General features: G+C 38.8%; 1 protein-coding gene across 2 annotated transcripts; it reads left to right on the plus strand.

Annotated features, from left to right (window-relative positions):
- Window positions 1-7,721: 7,721 nt before the first annotated feature.
- On the plus strand, window positions 7,722-19,357 carry CTSL (cathepsin L). Of its 2 annotated transcripts, none has more exons than XM_032212911.1 (8): window positions 7,722-7,830; window positions 11,296-11,434; window positions 11,827-11,949; window positions 12,036-12,191; window positions 13,758-13,982; window positions 16,191-16,359; window positions 17,576-17,696; window positions 18,834-19,357. In XM_032212911.1, the coding sequence occupies exons 2-8, from the start codon at window positions 11,306-11,308 to the stop codon at window positions 18,931-18,933; spliced, it is 1,023 nt and encodes a 340-aa protein (XP_032068802.1). In that variant the 5' UTR covers window positions 7,722-7,830; window positions 11,296-11,305; the 3' UTR covers window positions 18,934-19,357. The 2 variants fall into 2 exon arrangements, with proteins under 2 accessions (XP_032068802.1, XP_032068803.1); XM_032212912.1 differs by lacking the exon at window positions 7,722-7,830 and adding an exon at window positions 7,837-7,943.
- Window positions 19,358-20,201: the final 844 nt, after the last annotated feature.

Consider the following 20,201-nt stretch of genomic DNA (forward strand, 5'->3'; position numbering starts at 1 on the left):
GACGCATGATTCCCTAGGGACTTCAAAATAAGCATTTAAAGTGCAATCCGATTGACATTTGAAGATAAGCCTCATAGAAATCAGTGGATATCCTCTTGAGTCAATAGAAAAAGGACAGCTCCTCATTAGTGACAGAAAACTCCGTTAGCATGAAAATGACATGTGTTCTGATCCACTGCACATGATTTTGTATGCGATAAGAAAATGATTGGTTCTTCCATTTTTGTTAACTTCCTTGTTGTTCACACCAGACAATGGGAAAATTTCCCTCATTCAGATCCTGGTGTGCCTATAGCAGTGATGGCGAACCTTTTTGGCACCAACTGCCCAGACCTGAATGCATGTGCATGTGTGTGCGCCAGAGTGCCAGAAACCTGAAGGCAAACTAGCCAGTGTGTACATTTGTGTTTTTGGGCCATTTGGAAGGCATTTTAGGCCATTTTCAGGTTGTTTTTCAGGCGTTTTCGGGGCCATTTTCAGGCTGTTTTTTCGGCCATTTTCAAGCTGTTTTTTAGGCCTTTTTCAGGCCTTTTGGGGCTATTTTCAGGCTGTTTTTCAGGACATTTTCAGGCTTTTTCAGGCCTTTTGGGACATTTTCAGGGCATTTTTCAGGCTGTTTTTCAGGACATTTTTCAGGCCTTTTGGAGCCATTTTCAGGATGTTTTTCAGGATGTTTTTCAGTACATATTTCAGGCCTTTTGGGGCCATTTTCAGGCCATTTTTCAAGCTGTTTTTCAGGACATTTTCAGGACATTTTCCAGGCCTTTTGGAGCCATTTTCAGGCCATTATTCAGGCTGTATTTCAGGACATTTTCAGGCTGGAAAAACAGCCTGAAAACAGTTCAAAAAACAGCCCCCAAAGCGGCCTATTTTTTAAACCAGAAGAGCAGTTGGTGGCAGCACGCATGCCCACAGAGAGGGCTCTGTATGCCACCTCTAGCATGTGTGCCATAGGTTCGCTATCACAGGTCTATAGGGAATCTCACAACAGATGTAAAAATTGGGCAGAGCTTCAATTTCATGGCCATGGCTGCCATTTTATTTCCACCACCATCCCCCCCAGATCCCCCAGCCTGCTCAGATCTACCACAATTTATTTAATGGATGCCAACAGATATAGTGGGTTCAGTTATACCTGTTCATGGTTGGATCCAAACCACAGGACATTTGAAATTAGATACAGTAAAACATCAACAACCCTTCTGCCTCTTTTATCACAATTGCTTTCCACATATTGATTCTATTTCAAAATAGAAAGCCGCTGCCTATAGAGGATTGCTGGACAGCATTGCACCTTGTATACACATAACAATAATGACCAATGGAACAGACTCAGAATTCTTGTTTTAATGTTATCACATCATTGGTTCATTACTCTCAGTGTTGAGGACTCAGAAAGTCCTCGAATTACAAACTCAGGACCCTTCCTAAGGATATCTTTCCAATCTGGTACTCTTTATTTTTTTACAAGATTAAAATCCCAGAATTCCAAGTCTTGCACTATCCTTCAGGGAATTGTACTCCCAGAATGCTTATAGGGTGACAAAATAACAGAAATGATTTTGTTATGTCACGAAGCTTGAAAAGCAAAGACTCCTTTCAGTAAAAGTCAATTTTTGGTGACTTCACAGACATTCTGGGAATTTAGTCCAAATAGTATTATATTTATAATACGCATCCAACAAGATGCAGTTCATTAGTGTGAAAAGTAAATTCTTGTACATAGGAAGGTGGAAAAAATAGATGCATAGATATAGGATAGGCAGCACCTGGCCCAACAAATCTAGGTGTCCTAGTGGAGTCAGCCGTGTGTAGCAGCTGCCAAAAAAAACCAACACAGTCCTAGCCTGCATCAAAAGAGGAACAGCAACAAGATCCCAGGAAGTGATAGTATCACTTTGTACTATACTGGTGTGATCCCATTTGGAACATTGAGCCCAGTTCTGATCACAATAGGAAAAAGAGGTTGAGGCCCTGGAAAGTGTACAGAGAACAGCAACAAGGGATCTGAAAACTAAATCATATGAAGAACAGCCAAAGGAACTAGGTGCATTTAGCTTAATAAAGTGAAGAATGAGGGAACACATGATAGCAGTTTCAGAATATATGAAGGGCTGCCACAAGGAAGAGGGAGTTGATTTATTCTCCGTAGCACCTGAGGCTAGGAAAAGAAGCAATGGTTAGAAACTCAACAGAAGAAAGTCTAATCTGGAAATAAGGTGGAATGTCCTGATAGTAAGAACAATTGAGCAATGAAACAGCTTGCCTCCCTGAGTTGTGGATGCTCCATTGCTGAAGGTTTAAAAGAAAAAAAAAAGGATGACATTCATCTGAAATGGGTATGAGGATTTCTACCTTAGGCAGGAGATTAGGCTAGAAGACCACCAAGCCTTATGATTCTATTATTTGAACATTATAGGAAGTTAAAACCCACCCTCCTCCTAGAAAAATGAAATAAGCCTAGGAAATATTGAAAATGCGGAATATTATATTTCCCTGGATAAGAAATGGAGAAACATGTTTTTAGGCAGGAAACAGACTCACTTTTAATAGCCCCCACCTTTGTCAATGGGCCATTAGAAGTCTAAGTCAGTCTGTTCTACATAACAAAGATCCCCCCCTTCATCTCCAGGGTGATGGTATTAAGGCATGATAATATTAGCCCTTTACCCAGCTCACTACAGGGCACCTGGGAAGAAGCAATGCTCAACCAAACTTGGACTCAAAACACAGCCCATAGAATTGCCCCTGTATGGCCCATCTTACCAATCAGAATATAAGCTCAGGTTCAAAGCCCAGAGAGGTTATAAAACCAGGAGCTTTCAGCATTTCTGTCTTTCTTCTTCTTCACCCAACATCTTGAAGCATGTGAACCCCCTTTTCTGTTCAGGAGCTCAAGCCATATGATCCTGTCCACCATTAAACCATCTTTCCAAGCAGCCTTCATGTTTCCAGTGCCCTTTTCCCCACTTGGAATTTAATCCAGATGGACATTTCTTCCAACATCATCTGGCTGGAAAATCTTAAAAAAATAATCTAAGCAGGTTCAGACCTGGTTTTACTTAGAATATCTAAATAAAATCTAAGAATTATAAGAAATAACAATAAAAGAACCCTTGAAAATGGTGAAGATCATCCAGAAGAACATTAGAAAACTAGTTGGTTATGTTCACATCTTCACTAGTTTTTAAGCTCAAGTAATATTTTATCTTTTAATGGCAATTGCTTTTCCTTCGCTTCTAGTTACTCAGCAATTTATTGTCTTATCAGCTGGCTACAGTAAAAATACAAAGTCAGATGTAAGCTTGTATGATTAGAGAGTATGTGCCTTTTTCTTCACCGCCTATATTCTGAATTTTGTTTTGTGTTGTACATATCTTGAATGAGGAGAGTCCATATGAAAACAAACACAGGAACAAATGAATCATGAACCAATCTCCTGTGGCATTTTCATTGTTATTGGAAAAGAACCAAGCAGGACATTTTGAATTGTTATTATAATCCTTAGGAATGAGTATGTGTACACTTATGACCAAACCATGGTGCTAATTCCTCCATCCTTTCAGTCTGAAGCTCAGAGGCATCAAATCCCTTTCTGCAATTTTTACAGTCATCTTGACTTTGTTAGAAATTGGCATTATGGTTTCACATTGCTCTGAATAGAAAGATAATTAAAACTATAATGTAACAAATTAAACTAGCCTTGACTACTGTATGTATCCCTGTATAAAGAGAATTGTTTCTACTCACTTTGCATAATGCACTCACTGCAGCTTTTGGACATCTACAAAATGTCAATCAAAGCTCCTAATCACCACCAGGTGTCCTTTTGGAATTTCAAAACAATGAGACTGGGAATTGTTTTTTATTATCTTTACATTAAAATGTGGCCAAGTAAAATGGATGAAGCTTGTGACTATCAATTCAGTAATATAATCAATGCAGTGTAAAATGCTTAATGCATCTCATTGCTAGAAGTCCCTGCTGCTTAGAACTACCAGTTAATACTGCAAAGAAATCACTTCAGAATATGCTAGGCACATTTAGTTGAAAGTAATTTCAATTTAATGCCAATGGATCTGTTCACATGCAGCCCAATTCGACGCTGGGTTCTTAGGAAAGAAACTACATTCTGGATAGAAGCAAATCACTATGGGGTTTTGTGTTGTTTTGTTGGTAATTCTACCAAACGATGCAAAAAATAATTTATACAAGGTAAAAACAAGAAACTGACTTCTATTTCTGAATAATATGGAGGGGAGAGGGGAATCCAATTTAAGGATTTTTTAAAAAAAAAACCTGATATATACTAAAACCAACTTTTAAGTAGGAGGGCAGAAAGTCTTAGTCAAAGCATATATTTGCCTATATTAGGTATTATGAGCTGTTTTTTCCATGAAAATAAATATGTCTTTAGCACTCCTATAGAAATACATAGACAAATATCCTTTTCAAAGAATCTTTGATTCTAGGTGCAAATAATATTCAAATTGTTAAAGAGTTGAATAGTATCAGTTCCTAAACTACAGAGCTATCTGTAAAAAAAGATTACCAATTCTTTTAACAATTACCTATTCTTTAACTTAAAAAAAGATTTGTATTTAATCTCTTTAACTAATTTATACCTGGCAAATTCAATCATCCCTAAAATCAGCTAAAACTCTCACATGATTTCTTGGATTAGGTGATTATGAACAACTCATTGATTTAACACTGACAAATTTAAGAGTACAACTAATTTACCTTATAATCTTTGTTAACCTGAAATTGAAAGCATTACGGAATAAATTATTATTTATTTAATGGACTGCTATTCAATGGATAGAAAAACAGAAATTTGTTTTGCAATTGAACTCATAACTTGTCCATTAAATGAAGCATTTAAACCACCAAATAAAGGATGCAATTATTCAATAGAAATCCCTACATTGATTAGTAGGATAGACAGTTTAAAACATTATACAATCCTCAAATTTTAATCTACCAGGGGCATTTATATTCCATGTGTTTTATAATTTATTGGTTTTATTTATGGCCCATCTTTTCTCCAAGAAGCACAAGATGACCTAAACTGTTCTTGCTCTACCATTTTATCCTTACAACAGCCCAGTGAAGTATAGGTAGTCCTCTACTTTCAACCACAATTGAGCCCAAAATTTGTTGCTAAATGAGACATTTATTAAGTGAGTTTTGCTCCATTTTATGACTTTTCTCACCACAGTTGTCAAGTGAATCACTGCAGTTGTTAAGTTAGTAACACGGTTGTTAAGTGAATCTGGCTTCTGTATTGACTTTGCTTAAAGTTCGCAAAAGTGGATCACATGGCCATGGGACATTGCAACCGTCATAAATACAAGTCAGTTAGCAAGCGTCTGAATTATGATCATGTGACCATGGGGATGTTGCAATGGTTGTAAGTGTGAAAAATGGTCATAAGTTACTTTTTTCAGTGCCATCGTAACTTTGAATGGTCACTAACTGAACTGTTGTAAATCAAGGACTATGTGTAGGCTAGACTGAAAAAATGATTGCTTGCTTTTTCACCCAGCAAACTTCACAACTGGCTTGAACCCTAAGCTTCCAGTCATTCTGACCATTACATCAGACAGGCTAATGTGAATGTTGTCAGACTGGTTTTAACATGAAGACTCCAGTTTAAAAACAAGTAATGTGCAGATATTCCTTTCCCATTTTCAGTGCCATTTAAAGAACATTGTTTTAAAAAAACACTTAAATTTCAAAGCACTGATAAAATGGAAAATGCTTGCTAGTCTTTCATGCTTCTACGCACAGCTGGGCTCTGTGACATGGGGTACTCAAAGCCAAAAAGTAGTAAAGTATTAATACATAAATATATATATTCAAAGAATGAAACACAGGTTAAAAAAAAAACAGATTGAAAAATATAACGAGGAAAAGGGAATGTAAAATGGCAAATATAAAGTCAGACCCTGGTTTCCTGGAATACCATCCCGAAAATAGACCAGGTGGAACAGGAAAATAGGCAACCACAACAATAGAAGAAGAGGAGAGGAGAAGAGAGGGGAGGGAAAGAAGAAAGAGGAAAGGAGAGGAAGATTGGTAGGGATAGGATAGGAAGAGGAAGAAAGTGGGTATGAAGGGGAAGAGGTAGAGAGGAGTAGGGAAGAGAAAGGGGAAGAAAGGGAAAGGAGAGGAGGAAAGAAGAAAGTAGAGAAGGGAGGGAGGGAGAAAAGGAAAAGAAAGAAAAGTAGGGTGGAGATAAAATAAAATAGGTATATGGGATGGTAAGCAAAGCAATCCCAATCATATATTTTAATTTTTATATGGAAAAATGAATGTTTGTAAGTGTGAAAATGTGATAAGAATAATAACTATGAGAATGTATACTTGTAAATGTGTGTATGAGACAAAAAATAAAAACTTTTTTTAAAAAACCAAAAATTTAAATATCAAATTGGACTGCAGAATTACAGCACAATGTCTACTCAGGAGTAGGTTTGATATTGTAATCTTACAGCCATCAGTTTGAGAATGGGTGGTTTTACATAGTTTGCATGAAGTACAATTTGAAGGGTTTGCAGAACTCTGGAGCCTCAAACTAAACATCGCATCAAAGTTTAGCATAATGTGCAAATCCAGGCTTATCTTGGAAAAAAGCATAATCTTGATTTTAATCTCAGGTAGCAAAATGTGTTACTTGCTTTAGAAGATTAACCACATTTTGTTCCTGCATATTTGGTCATTTATAAAATGTATAACCATCTTTCAAATTGCAGTTTTAAAAAAGACAGTAAAAAATGTACCATGAGAGAGTGGGGGGGGGGAGGTGCTTTAAAAAAAAACAGAGAACATTACACAAAGGAACTATCATTCCATGTAATCCAAGGTCTAGGAACAGAACCAGGTTTTAATGGCTCATCACAATGTGTCCAGGGTGGGTGATAAGGTGGACCCTTTCTGGGTCCCAAAAGGTAACATTTAAGGGATCCAAAGCCTGCAAACTGTCAGAACATGTGAAGTAGCTTTTTCTGGGGGGGGGGGGAACGACACACACAACAACCCAGCACTTTTCTTCTCTCCCTTATGAATGACCCGCATGCATTCACTCCATTTTTTTTTAAAAAAAAACCCTCTGCATTATGTAATTTAACACCACAGGTTGCCACTGGCACCAGAGCCAGCTGGGGAATTCTGGGAGTTGAAGTCCACAAGTCTTAAAGTTCCAAAGTTTGGATACCCCTGAACTAAGAGGAAACAAACCCGGTTTGTAAAGAGATGATCTGAACATAAAGACGATGTAGAAGCTTGCGGGCCGGTAAAAATTTCGTTAGGACTCCCAAGCCCCCTCCTCCCCAGCCTAGGAAACCAAGGGGTTGAGAAGGGAACTCCTCAGTTTCCAGCATCTCGGGAAGGAAATGGTCTCAATTTTACAGTGGGGGAGGGTGAGCCACTCAGATGTTTTCCACCATTTGCTCTGCAAGGTCAGCTTGCATCATTTTGTTTCCAAGAGGGAGCGCCGAGATTCAGCTGTTCAGTTGGGGACGCCGCCTCTCCAGCAGATTTTTCCCTCTCCAGAGCTTCCACCTTCCCCCCACCTCACCCCCGTCACGTCCCAGCATCTCCCCCTTCCCCCCCCCAATCCCCAACAGGTCCGAGTACATCTGGGCATCACGGGATCGGGAGTCACGCTTTTTCGCGGATTAGTCCTGGCTCCGCCCTCGGGCCTTGGTAGCCAATCCGCGGTCCAGAAGGGGGCCGGGCCGCTCCAGGCTGAGGAGACTTAGAGCGAAGACCCCGGCCCGGAGACAGTCAGAGAGGGCGAAGAGGGGATCTTGGTCGCTGTTACAGGTAAGGCCGGTGCCTGTAGGGGTTTCCAACCTTTCTGGGGAAAGGGAAGAGAGCGAGAGAGCTCCGTCTCCAGCCACGCTTCTGAATTCTTTGGTCCTGACCGCGGAATTGGGGTATGGAATTGGGGGTGCCAGAGAGCGTCTCGGTCTCTTTTCTTTTACACCGGTTTCATCTCTCGGCCTTTTCTGGCGCCGGGAATCTTTTAAGCATCAAAGCCGGCTGGGTGACTTGGGGTCATTCTTTCTCTCTCTGCCTAACTCACGGAATGGAGATTTAGGGTGGGGGTGGGGGGATCGAAGTGGGATTTATAAATGACTCGCCGCCTTGAATCGTTTATAAAAAGAAGAAAGGGGGGAAAGGACGATCGATCTAAGATCTATCCATCGCTTAGAAGCGGGAAGATCCGCATCGATTCCAGCGAAGTAAACGTTTGGGGGAGCCTGGTGGGTCTTCGATTAGGTAAAGCGCTCTCTCTGCTTTGGAGACCCCCCTCCCCGATCGCAGAAGAAAAACAAAAAGCTGCCGGTCGGCTGTTCTTGCCATGGGAAGCGGGGAGGACTATCGTACAAAAAACCTCCTTTGCTTTGGCTGCCGGGACCGGTTCGAACGCGATTTGTTTTCTCTCCCTTCCGAGCCGAGGGCAACGAGGGCGCGCCTGTTTTTGGGTCGCTGTTTACGAAAGCTAAGAGACTGGCGCGAGTCCCGGGCGTGGAGGAATGTGCCGGTCCTGCGTCGTCCTCGCTCTTTTTTCGCGACTCTCTTCCTCTATCTCCCCTGTTTGCCTTTTACCCTCGATCAGGACTTGGTTCCCGACTTTTCTCTGGAAAGCTCCCCGTCGGCTTGAACCAGTTGCCCCCACCCCTTCCCACTTCCGAAACTCGTGTATCTTGCATACCCCGGGCCTTTCTCTCGCCTTGCCCGGCGGCGCCTGGAGAGGGAGGGCTCGGGTATCTGTTTACTGGAGACAGGTCACGTGCCCGCAAGCGCCCCCTCCTCCCCAGTCCCAGGTGGAGGCCCCGCATCTCCGCCCCCGGCTGGGAATCAGTACAGCGGAAGTGATTCCTGGAATATGGCGAGATGAGTCATTTAATGCCCTTAAGGAGGGCTTCTCACTCTCGCCCTTTCCAAAAAGGGTTTGCGCATCGTATCGGCGATGTGGGAAATTTGCTACAAGGTTTCCTCTCTTTCCCGCTGGTAGCAAGAACGGAGGGAGGGATCCATCTGATGAAAAGGGTGGATGGAGCAAAAAGGCTGGACAAATAGTCTAGTTAGTACCGGTATACAGGTTGTCCTGACTTACAACAGTTCATTTAGTTGCCGTTCAAAGGTACAAGGGCACTGAAAAAAGGGACCATTTTTCATGGCCACAACCTTTGCAGCATTCTCATAATCATGTGATCAAAATTCAGATGCTTGGCAACTGGGTCACACTTATGACCATTTGCAACATCCCAGGGTCATGGGATCCCTTTTTGTGACCTGACAAGTCAACAGGGAAGCCGTATTTGCTTAACAACCGCCTTACTATCTTATCAGCTGCGGGGATTCACTTAGCAACTGTGGCAAGAAATGTTGTAAAATGGGGCAAAACTCAGTTAACAAATTTTCACTTAGCAACATAAATTTTGGGCTCAATTGCAGTCGTAAGTCAAGGGCTACCTATAATTGGGTAATCGGATTCTGAATTGATTGGTTTTGCTACATCCCTCAAATTGACGGGTATCTATTAAGGATGTCTATTAGCACTAGTTGAATTCTCCAATTGACTGAAGTGGTGAAAGAAAGGGAAATGGGGATAAATGAAAAGCAGTGATAGCAGTATACGATCTGTGGTTGCCTGAATCACCTTAGTTCCAAGTCTCAGAATGTTAGAATTAGTTCTCCTTTTCTATCTCCATCTCTTTCCAATGTTAAGGACTGTAGTATTACACCTCTTGCAAATAAGGAGGGAGAGGAAGCAGGTTAATAATAGGGAGAGTGTAACAAAATACGTTTTCCCTCTGTCCATTTAGCTATATTGCTACACACACTCAACCTAGGTTTCAAAGCCAAGACATAGCTCTAAAGATACACTTTTCTTATTGTACAGTAAGTATAGTACCCCACTCCATGTTAGTTCAAGGGAAAGGGTATTCTAATCTTTAACTACATTTGGAGTTGTTATTCTGAAAAGAGCAAGATTTTGCTACTAAAATATCCCTGTTCTTCAGTGGATCATTACCTATCTTGAAGAGCTAAGCAGAATTGAATCTGGTTAATATTTGGATGGGAGACTGTTGACTAGGAAGTAGAAAACAAATAGAACATCCCCCTGAGGTAAGCCAGGCTGGAGAGAATCATGCTTGACTTTATGAAAATCCCTCCAGAACTGGTTGTGCAGATCTGAGGACCTCAGGGAACTGGTGAGGTGGTTCCATGGTTATTAACATTTCCTCACCCATTGTTTCTTTTTTTTAGGCTTTGTTTTTATAGTTTCAATACTTTCTAATAATTGTTATTTATATTAATAATTGGTTTTTTTAGCTTTGTTGAGCACCATTGAGAGTCATTTGTTTTGTGACATGGGCGGTTATATGAATTTGATAAAAATAAACCATCAGAGATTAGGGGCAAATCACTTCTATTTTGTTGGCAAAACACCTCCACGTGGATATGTCCCTGTAGGCCACAGGAATCAAGTCACACCTGAAAGAGATTTTATCTTTACTTTTTGGCAATGGAATTGCAATTATGAGGAATTTAAGGTGGATCACTTCCCTGATCCACTTTTATTCCACGAATAAACAATTTAACTATGATTTAAAAGTGTCATTTGACGCTTCCTCACTTTGAGCTCCCTGTGAGCCAGTGATCTTCCACAGTAACTTTCTTATAAAGTGGCTGCAAGGATAAAATTTGGACCCCTCCCCTCAGAACCTACCTTTGAGCACTTTGAGAAAAGATAATACAATTACAATAATTATATCATTTCGACTAGATATGCATTAATGGTGCTTCAGCTAAACGTGATTCATTGTTGGGGATTTTTTTAATGTAGTTTTCTTGTTTGTTTATTATTGCCACTCAAGTCATAGCAATGATGATAGGTATTGTACAAGAATTAAAACCAGTCAATAAACAAGTTGCTTTATGTATTGCTGCTCTTAGTTATTTGTTGTTGTCATTGTCAAATTGTAAAGTACCTACATAAAATCAAATTACTGGTATGGGATAGGAGCCAGCAGCATTTCAACTAAATTTTCATAGTCATTGTTTGGTTCCACATTCATGAGTGCAGGCAGTAGCTCCTTTGTGGCTGTGTTCACAAACTATACTAAGCTATTCTGCTTTGGCACAAATTTAATGCCTGCCTGGTTTGTCTCTATCAGGATGATGGAAGAGAGCTTGTATGTTTATTCCCATCTCATGTAATCTAGGGGAGTTCTTTGTTTTCTAATTGGACAATTTTTTTCACACTCTTTTTAGACATTTCATAATGAAGATCTATCTGTGCATTTTGGCCCTGTGCAGTTTGGGGGTCTCCTTTGCTGCTCCAGGTTTAGATCCTGCTTTAGACAATCACTGGTTGAACTGGAAAACATGGCACAGCAAGAAGTATCATGAGGTGAGCCTCTCCTAGGACTCAAGAGCATGATTGCTTTGGTAATTGATAAGGTATAAAACATGTCTTTCTTGCAAAAAGAGTCAGGCATTAGAAATAGTTAATTAGGCACCGTTACACATACATTTTTAAAAATATGGTGATTTGGTGTCTGGGCTAAATTATCAAAATGTGGTTGAGGTAATTACAGTTTTGGAGCAAAGTTTCTGCAATAATTTAAATTGATAAATGGTAATTGATTGATAAATGATATTCTACTTTTGGAGGTAGAATAGAATATTAGAGATATAAAAGTAAAAAGAACAGCAGCTTGATTTGATGTAATTTCCAAGTTAAATTAATACACTTACTAGAAAATCCTAGCAATAAAATTCTGTGCATTTCCTCATTCCTAGAAGGAAGAAGGATGGAGGAGGATGATCTGGGAGAAGAATCTGAAAATGATTCAGTTGCACAACCTGGATCACAGTCTTGGCAAACACAGTTACAGACTAGGAATGAATCATTTCGGAGACATGGTATGGATGGCCAAAATTGCAAGGCTGTTTTTCTTTCTTGAGTAAATTGTTTGCATGTCACCCTGATGAATCTCCTCTTTCTACAGACTAATGAAGAATTTAGGCAAGTGATGAATGGCTTTAAACAATCTCGATCTCAAAAGAAATATAAAGGATCACAATTTCTTGAGCCAAACTACTTAGAGGTTCCAAAATCGGTTGACTGGAGGGAGAAGGGTTACGTAACACCAGTAAAGGATCAGGTAGGTGCCTTCCTTATTTTAATTGCCTTAATATAATTAGAATAAAATTTATGATAGCCCTTGAAATATTATTCTGAACAGATGTTCTACAACTAGAAGAGTAAGGAGAAAAAAAATAATTCAAATGAGGAACTGGACCAGTTCTACAAGAGACTATATAGCAATAAGTGCATTATGGCACAGAGGAGATAGTCAATAATAATAATGTAGGCAACTTAGACAGAAAAATCTTTCCTTTTTTCACATTGTAATAAGCTACAAGGAAGCATTTTGAACCAGCGGAAACAATTTTAAAAATAGACTGGTCAAATATATAGAATTTCAAGCTTTCAGTGACTTTTAGTCATGATAGCTGTATAATAAACACCTCCTGAGGGTGAGGAAGGCGAGAAAGGAAGATAGGAGGGGAAAGGGAAGTAGGAGGGGTGATTGTTGGAGGGAGAAAGGAAAGTTGGAGGGGGAGAAGAAGGGGTGTATGAAAGCGACAGGTTGGGTTTATGATGAGTTGTGTTTAGGTTGGGGTTTTTTTTTTTCTTTTATTATATCATTATTATTGCAAATATTCAGTATATAAGTGAATGTACAAAATTGAAAATGAAAATGAATAAAACATTTGAAACAAGAAAATAAACACCTCCTGAATCATAGAGAGTGTATCTAAAATGCAAACTGCTGGGGTGCAACCATGGAAGAAACCTATCATAGTCCCACCTATGTTGACAAGCTTCATGAAGTCATCTGGAATAGTGTGATGAAGACAAAAAAAGTTCATTTAGGCAGATCATCGGTCTGAGCCAGCGGAAGCTAAGCCAAATGCTTTTCATCAGTGATTGTTAAAAGTCAAGTTTCTTGTGCCAAGATGCCAAAGTAGTATGTACTTCACAAGGATGTTAACACTTTATGAGTTGTAGCATGTGGATGATTTTCCACCCTTTCTGAAATAAGAATCGTTGAAGTGTTTGTTCATTCAGTCTTGCCTTTGAGAATGAGAATGGAGAGAATAATAGTGTTTTTTCTCATGTACTGCTCTGCGTAGTCTTACTCAGCCAGGAAATAAAAACATTGACTGTGAAAAACTGTTAGCTAATTTACTGAATATGCACTTTGATAATTTTGTTACTTACAAAACTCACACCGGTCTTTGTGTAGATTCTGTGATCAAAGTTAAAGGCTGGAATCACACAAAACTCTAATATAACGTTAATTACCCAATTCCTGGCTTGGCACAATGCATTGAAATATAAACTTCTGCTGGCTGGATCTCTACTACACTAAGCCACACAGAAACTCAGAATGTGGTGTGAATCCACTATTGTAGGAAATAGATAGGAGATGGGACTCCAGAAGGTGAAATAGCAAGAGATTTAATAATTGCATGCAATAAAGATTCATTGATAAGCAAAAATAACGGAAACAACATTTGGAAAATGGGAGCTATTCTAGAGATAAGGCAAAGCTCAAACTGAACCGAGAGAACAATTTTTTTCTAAAGCAACAAGTTGCAATAAAGTACATCACAAATGTTTAATTTAAAAAAAATTAAATGCATGTTCCATTTCACCTCAGGGTCAGTGTGGATCTTGCTGGGCATTCAGTACAACTGGTTCTCTTGAAGGACAGCACTTCCGCAAAACTGGCAAGCTGGTTTCTTTGAGTGAACAAAATCTGGTCGACTGTTCTCGGCCAGAAGGAAACCAGGGCTGTAATGGAGGACTCATGGACCAGGCTTTCCAGTACATCAAGGATAACAATGGCATTGACTCTGAGGAATCGTATCCTTACATTGGAAAGGTAAAAAGTCACATTGAATCAAGTCATCTCCCTTTGTTTAGGCCATTGATCAGGAAAACAAAGCTTTCAAAACCAGAATTATGTCTGTTCATCTTGACTTGTGAATTCCACTTGGGTTTTTTTTTTAGTCAAATTCACTTGTCAGATTTATTTGACCTGAGAACATAATTCCCAAATTAATGACAAAAGATCCTTTCATTCAAGGAATGCCATTTCAGGGAACCGTCTTAATTATTGTCCCCCATTTCTGAGGTCAGTACTCTAGCAGATAGGAGTAGGACTTAGACTTATACCGCCTCATAGTGCTTTACATGCCGCTGTAAACAGTTTACATAATCAACATATTGCCCCCAATTTCTGGCTTCTTATTTTATCAACCTCAGAAGAATGGAAGGCTGAGTCAACTTTAGATGATCAGAATTGAACTGATGGCAGTGAGCAGAGTTAGCCTGCAATGCTGCATTCTACCACTGCACCACCACAGCATTTGAAATAATCCCACCTTTGCCATGATAGCTGGCTGGGTGAATTTAGGGCAGTCATTCATTGTCAGCTCACCTCACAGTGTAGTTGTGGGGGAAATAGAAGAAATTTCCATGTTACATTACTTACAAAGTAATAAACTTGGGATAAAGAAAATCTAAATTACATAAGTAAAATTTTTACAGAATATTTAAATTATCAAAGGAAGATTTTTTTAAAAGATATGTATAATAATGATTATCATGATTTTAGAGACTGCTAAACTCCCACAATTTCTTAACGGATTTACACATAAGTCATCACATAACTGTTGGTAGAACCTGTTGATTATTTTGTAGTCATCCACACAAAGGCAGATTAGAAACAACTATCAAATCAGAATGATTGAAATGGTTGATAAATACAATAATAACTCCTTTAGGTTGGACATAGAACTTGTTTTTCTATTTGGTTTGGAAAATAGAACATTTGGTAAACTGGATTGTTCCAGGAAGTTTATTGTTGTGGTACAATCAGTTCATCTTACTCGAGCAAAGAAAATAACTACCGCAAAATCTTTTTGGCTATTTCAAATTCACAATGGAAAATTAAGACAGGGCTATATTTAGAGATGAGCTAATTTATATGTATATTTCCTGTAGTCTTTTCTTAGTTTTACTGCATTTCGTGTTTATATTGCATGCAGTATGAGAATGACCAGAAAGAAACAAGACTCCCTAGCATCGTTTGATAATAAGATATTAATATCTGCAGATGAAGTAAGATAGTAGTTCTATGGTGTTTTAGGCCACATTGCCTTTTCTCATGTATGCAATCCAGAGATCGGTAGCTTCATATGGCTTAATATGAATCATGGTAGCCAAAAGACATAAGGCATGTCCTAAAGCAAGCCATATTCAGCCATAATTGCTAACCGTCTTCCAGCTGCTATCTCAACTGTCATTTTGCACCTTTCTGTTCTTTACATGTTTAAAAAAATGGCTGGCCAAATTGGAATCCTTGCATTCAGGGTAAGAAAAGCCAGAATCTTCTTTAGCCCTTTGAAACTTTTGATTCACTCTCTCACAACCATTCATGAGGGGAAGTGGGAGCATCACATTTTTTACAATTATTTCATGTTGAGCCAAAAGCAAAAATTGGTCCTTGGTTAGCTTTCAATCTGGATGCTGTTTCAGGCCTTGCTTGAGTAGATCAGACCCTGGATTGTGCTTAATATGTAGGTTTTGATTACAGATTAGGCTTTGGCCTAGATTCAGATTGCTACATGACTTTGGATATTCAAATATTTCATATGAGCAGTTCAGAAGTTGAATAAATACATACTTTTCTTCTGAATGAGCTGGGTGTAAAAACACTTGATTTTAAACCATTTCAAATTCAAAAGACCTTTTTTACATTTGGGGAAAAAAACTTGTTTAAATCATTCTGGTTCAAGTAGTTCCTTTTGAGTGTGAAATAACTGCTTTAAACACAAAATGGGCATTTGTAATACAAATTTTGCATCCGTTTGTTATACCCCTAATATATTGTATTCTTATCTTCTATAAGTGAAATAGCTTGAAAAATTGCAATGTTGCTGCAATTTTTATAACTTTTTTTTCTTCTGGGTGTATGAAATAGACATTTTGTGTGCATCCGTTTTGTTTGTTTTATAGCAGAACTAGTTAACAGCTTGAAAAATGGAGCTTAGCTCTTAACTTCTGCACTGATTTTTTTTCTTTTAAGGATGATGAAGATTGTTTGTATAAGCCTGAATACAACTCTGCTAATGATACTGGCTTTGTGGACATCCCCGAAGGACGGGAAAGAGCTTTGATGAAGGCAGTGGCTGCAGTAGGACCAGTCTCTGTGGCTATTGATGCAAGCCACTCCTCTTTCCAGTTCTATGAATCTGGTAAGGATGTGTGAAAACATAGGATTTGAATGAATTTATTCTACTGTCCCCAAGATGCACTGGATAAAATTCCCATCCATATCAACTATCATTGTCACTAGTACTTGGAGTTGCGGTCCTGCAGTTCAGGAAGGCTCAGGTTTGGGAAACGATGGAATAAAGTATTGGAGGTATGCATGAAATGGGAAATAATTTAGAAGGTTCCAGAGTCTTTTACTAGTCCCAATTCATTTGATATGGGAGCAAAATACACACGCACACACACACACACCATGTATGCCTCAATTCAGGCTTGAATTATCTAAAAGTAGCCATTCTTTGTACAGAATGTTTCATGCACAACTGTACAGAGTATTGTGTGTCCCTTGTAACTACTGTGAAGAATTGCTAATTATGTCAGGAGTAACACCACCGTATCCATAGAGTTCAGAACATTTCCTGTTTGCTTTTTTTCTTAATGAAAAAACATCACCACACCCCATAATTTGCTTGACAGTAACTATTGAGGAATCCATTCAACTTGGTGTAGATTTCTTACTAACTGTTACCCAAAGCTTTACAGTAGACAAGCAATCAGGAAAGGGCCTCTTCTGCCATGCAAAGAATAGGAAGGTGGACCACCACTGTGCTTCTTGATTTTCTCCAAACTCCAGAAAGAACTAACAGTCCCTTATCCAGAAAGATCTGCATATGTTAGAGGAGCTTTGATTACAGCGGATCCAAAGCTTGCTTAATTTTGTGCTGAACTTTTTTGCAAAATGCGTTTTGTGATGGTTCTGCCTTCGATAAATATACCTAAAAATAAAATTCCCTCCTCTAATTTTTTGTGTTAGGTGAAAGGAGATTGTACTTTGAGATGGTATATGGATTTTGAAGTTTTGTTCCTATTTCTTCCTCTGGCACTATTTAGTTTGGGCATTATTCATTATTTTCAGCAAATGTTGGACACCATATAAATTGGAAAAAGCATAGCTCACTAGAAGAAACACTTATCTAAATTCTAAACTTGCTAGCCTTTATTATTGAATATATCATTTGGGGTTGGACTGAAAGATAGCCTACTAGGACATATATCTTATCAACCTTGGTCCAGACACTTCATGGGAGTAGATATGTCAATCTAAGTCAAAGTTGAAGGTCCATAATGGCTTAGTATGAACCCAGTTTCTAGAGACGTTATTGGTTTTTGGAAGCTAACCAACTGTTATAATTCTAGGTGTTTACTATGAACCAGAGTGCAATAGTGAAGAACTGGATCATGGTGTTCTTGTTGTTGGCTATGGTCATGAAGGTACAGATGACGATAACAGGAAGAAGTATTGGATAGTTAAAAACAGGTATGATTAAAATATTTAGGAGGGGGTTTTTCCGCAAATTTTCTCTGCATTCCCTCTTTCAAATGCAGAGTTTCCTAACAGTAAGGTATACGAAATATTAAACATAGGTAGTCCTCAGTTAACTGTATTGGGGAAATCTGTTGCTAAGTGATATGGCCATAAAAGTGACATGACTACATTGATTTAGAATAACAGTTGTGGTCATTGCAGGTAGTTGTTAAGCACAACATCACATGACCATGACTTCCTGCCAGCTTCCCAATTGGCTTTGCTTGTTGGAAGCCAGCAGTGAAGGTTACAATGGGTGATCATGGAACTATGGAATGCTGTGACCATTGTAAGTTATGTGCATTCAGTGTAATTGTAACTTCAAAAGGCTGCTGAACAATTGGTCACCAAACAAGGACTGCCTTTCCCTTCATTCCAACCAATTGTAGAATCCTGAAAAAGTTAAATCTGAAGCTGAATTTCAAGTTGGTGCCCTCCAGCTGTCCCATTATGGGTCTTGCTTGTTAGATCTGATGGAAATTGTAGGTCCATTCATGTATTAATGTAAATAGTTGTAAAATTCTGGTAATTAACAATCTAAACAATAACATTAGCTTTAAAAAAAATCTCAACAGACTAATGACTGCTTTTCAATGATGATGTCACACACTGAAAATATAGTTTATTTGTATTGTTCAGCCAATTAGTTTCATAACCATTTTATGTGTGAACTAAACCAACTGATTTATGGGTGAATGCAGTCGACTGAGCTACAAACTGCATTCAATTTTTATTGTTGATCATCTTTTTAAATAACTAAAATCCATAAAGAGATGTAGTATGGTAGTTATGGTGCTGAGCTGGCACTGGGGAGAGCTGGGCTTTCAATTCATGGGAATGTTATGTATGCTTCCTTGAACTTCTGATGGAGAGGCACGAGATATACACGTTAGCAAAACAATGAAAAGAAAGTGAGTGTATAGATTGGTCAGGAAATATTACTAACCTTTGAAAGGGTGGTATATTGGATGTATAGGTCACAATACTGCGCGATAACTTTTGTGTGTTACATGCACTTACTGCATTACAAAAAAAAATCTTGGCAGAGTGGAAAGAATTCCTAACACTCTCTTACCTTGTTCTTTTCAGCTGGAGTGAAAAATGGGGAAACCAAGGCTATATATACATGGCTAAAGACCGAAACAACCACTGTGGAATAGCTACAGCAGCTAGTTACCCCTTGGTATAATGGTGCAAAAAAAGGGTCACCTGGGACAACCAGAGTCATCTTAGGTTGACAGAAAGATTGAACCACTGGAATAAGGACTCCAGCTTGTTGATCTCTCTTGGCACATTCTGGAGCCACCAAAGTATTTTGGCATCGAAAGGATTTTGAACTGACAATTGCACATGTTTTCTAATATATTAGATTGTATCAATTTCTTCTGAGAACCAAGTTGTGATTTAATTTTTTTTTACCTTGAAACTATCTGATGTTTACTTGATGGCAAGAGCCTTCTTTTTTAAAAAAAAAACAACTTTCAATGTAAATGTTGCTTATGAGCCCAAGCTTGTAATATTGATAGCTTGCAGCCAGCTATTTTATTTTTTAAAACTGCAACTTGCACAAAGTGTTATAGCACCCGGAAATAAATACGAAACATTTCAATATCTTTGTATGAGCTTTGAGTTTTATTTGTTCATTAAACTTCCTTTTTTCATTTTGGGTCAGTTGAGACAGTCATTTTCTGGAGTGGTTAAATTTGTTTATTATTGGATGTTATTTTCCAAGCAAAGTGGTTTTCTGAAAGGAAGGCAAAGGAGAATGTTCCTCCTTTCTCTCTTATCTCAGTAAATTCTCTCTTTTATTTGGCTCATGTTTTATACAACCACCAATATCCTTTTGGGGAAAACATGAACAAAATACAAATAGTAATATTTAGCTGTATTGGAGTTTCTTTGCTCAAGTGTAGAAAAGCACTTATCAAGAATTGCCTGTCGGTGATATGGGTGATTTCAAAAGTAGATTGGCAGGGACGAAAACAGGCAATATGGGTGTAATTATAATGCCACCCGTTGCCATCCCTAAGAGAGCCAGTTTGGTGTTGTGGTTTAAAACACAGCACCAGGGGCTAGGAGACGCTGAGAACTATTCCTGTTTAGACACAAATACAGCTGGGTGATTTGGGGCCAGTCCCTTTCACTTAAGCCATGGCACAATCTCTTACCAAATGTTGCCAAGAAAACATTACTGGTCTGTGCAGGTAGTCCTCAAGCGTCAAGATTGACGTGAAGGATCAGAACGAACTAATTCCAATGGCAACAGTTTTCAGGACAAATGAAAGTGTGTTCAGGAGTTCAGGGCGTTTCAAGATTTGACAATGCAATCTTATACATGTCTATTTGGAAGAAAATAGCAAGTCAATAAAGGCTTCTCTAAAAGAGATTTAGTTGAATGGGTTGCTGAGAGTAGTGGGAGAACCATATGTTTGTTCTGACCTTTTTAGGCTTCCCCAA

This window comes from Thamnophis elegans, chromosome 3 (assembly GCF_009769535.1).
Source record: "Thamnophis elegans isolate rThaEle1 chromosome 3, rThaEle1.pri, whole genome shotgun sequence".
In the NCBI taxonomy this organism is placed as follows: domain Eukaryota; kingdom Metazoa; phylum Chordata; class Lepidosauria; order Squamata; family Colubridae; genus Thamnophis; species Thamnophis elegans.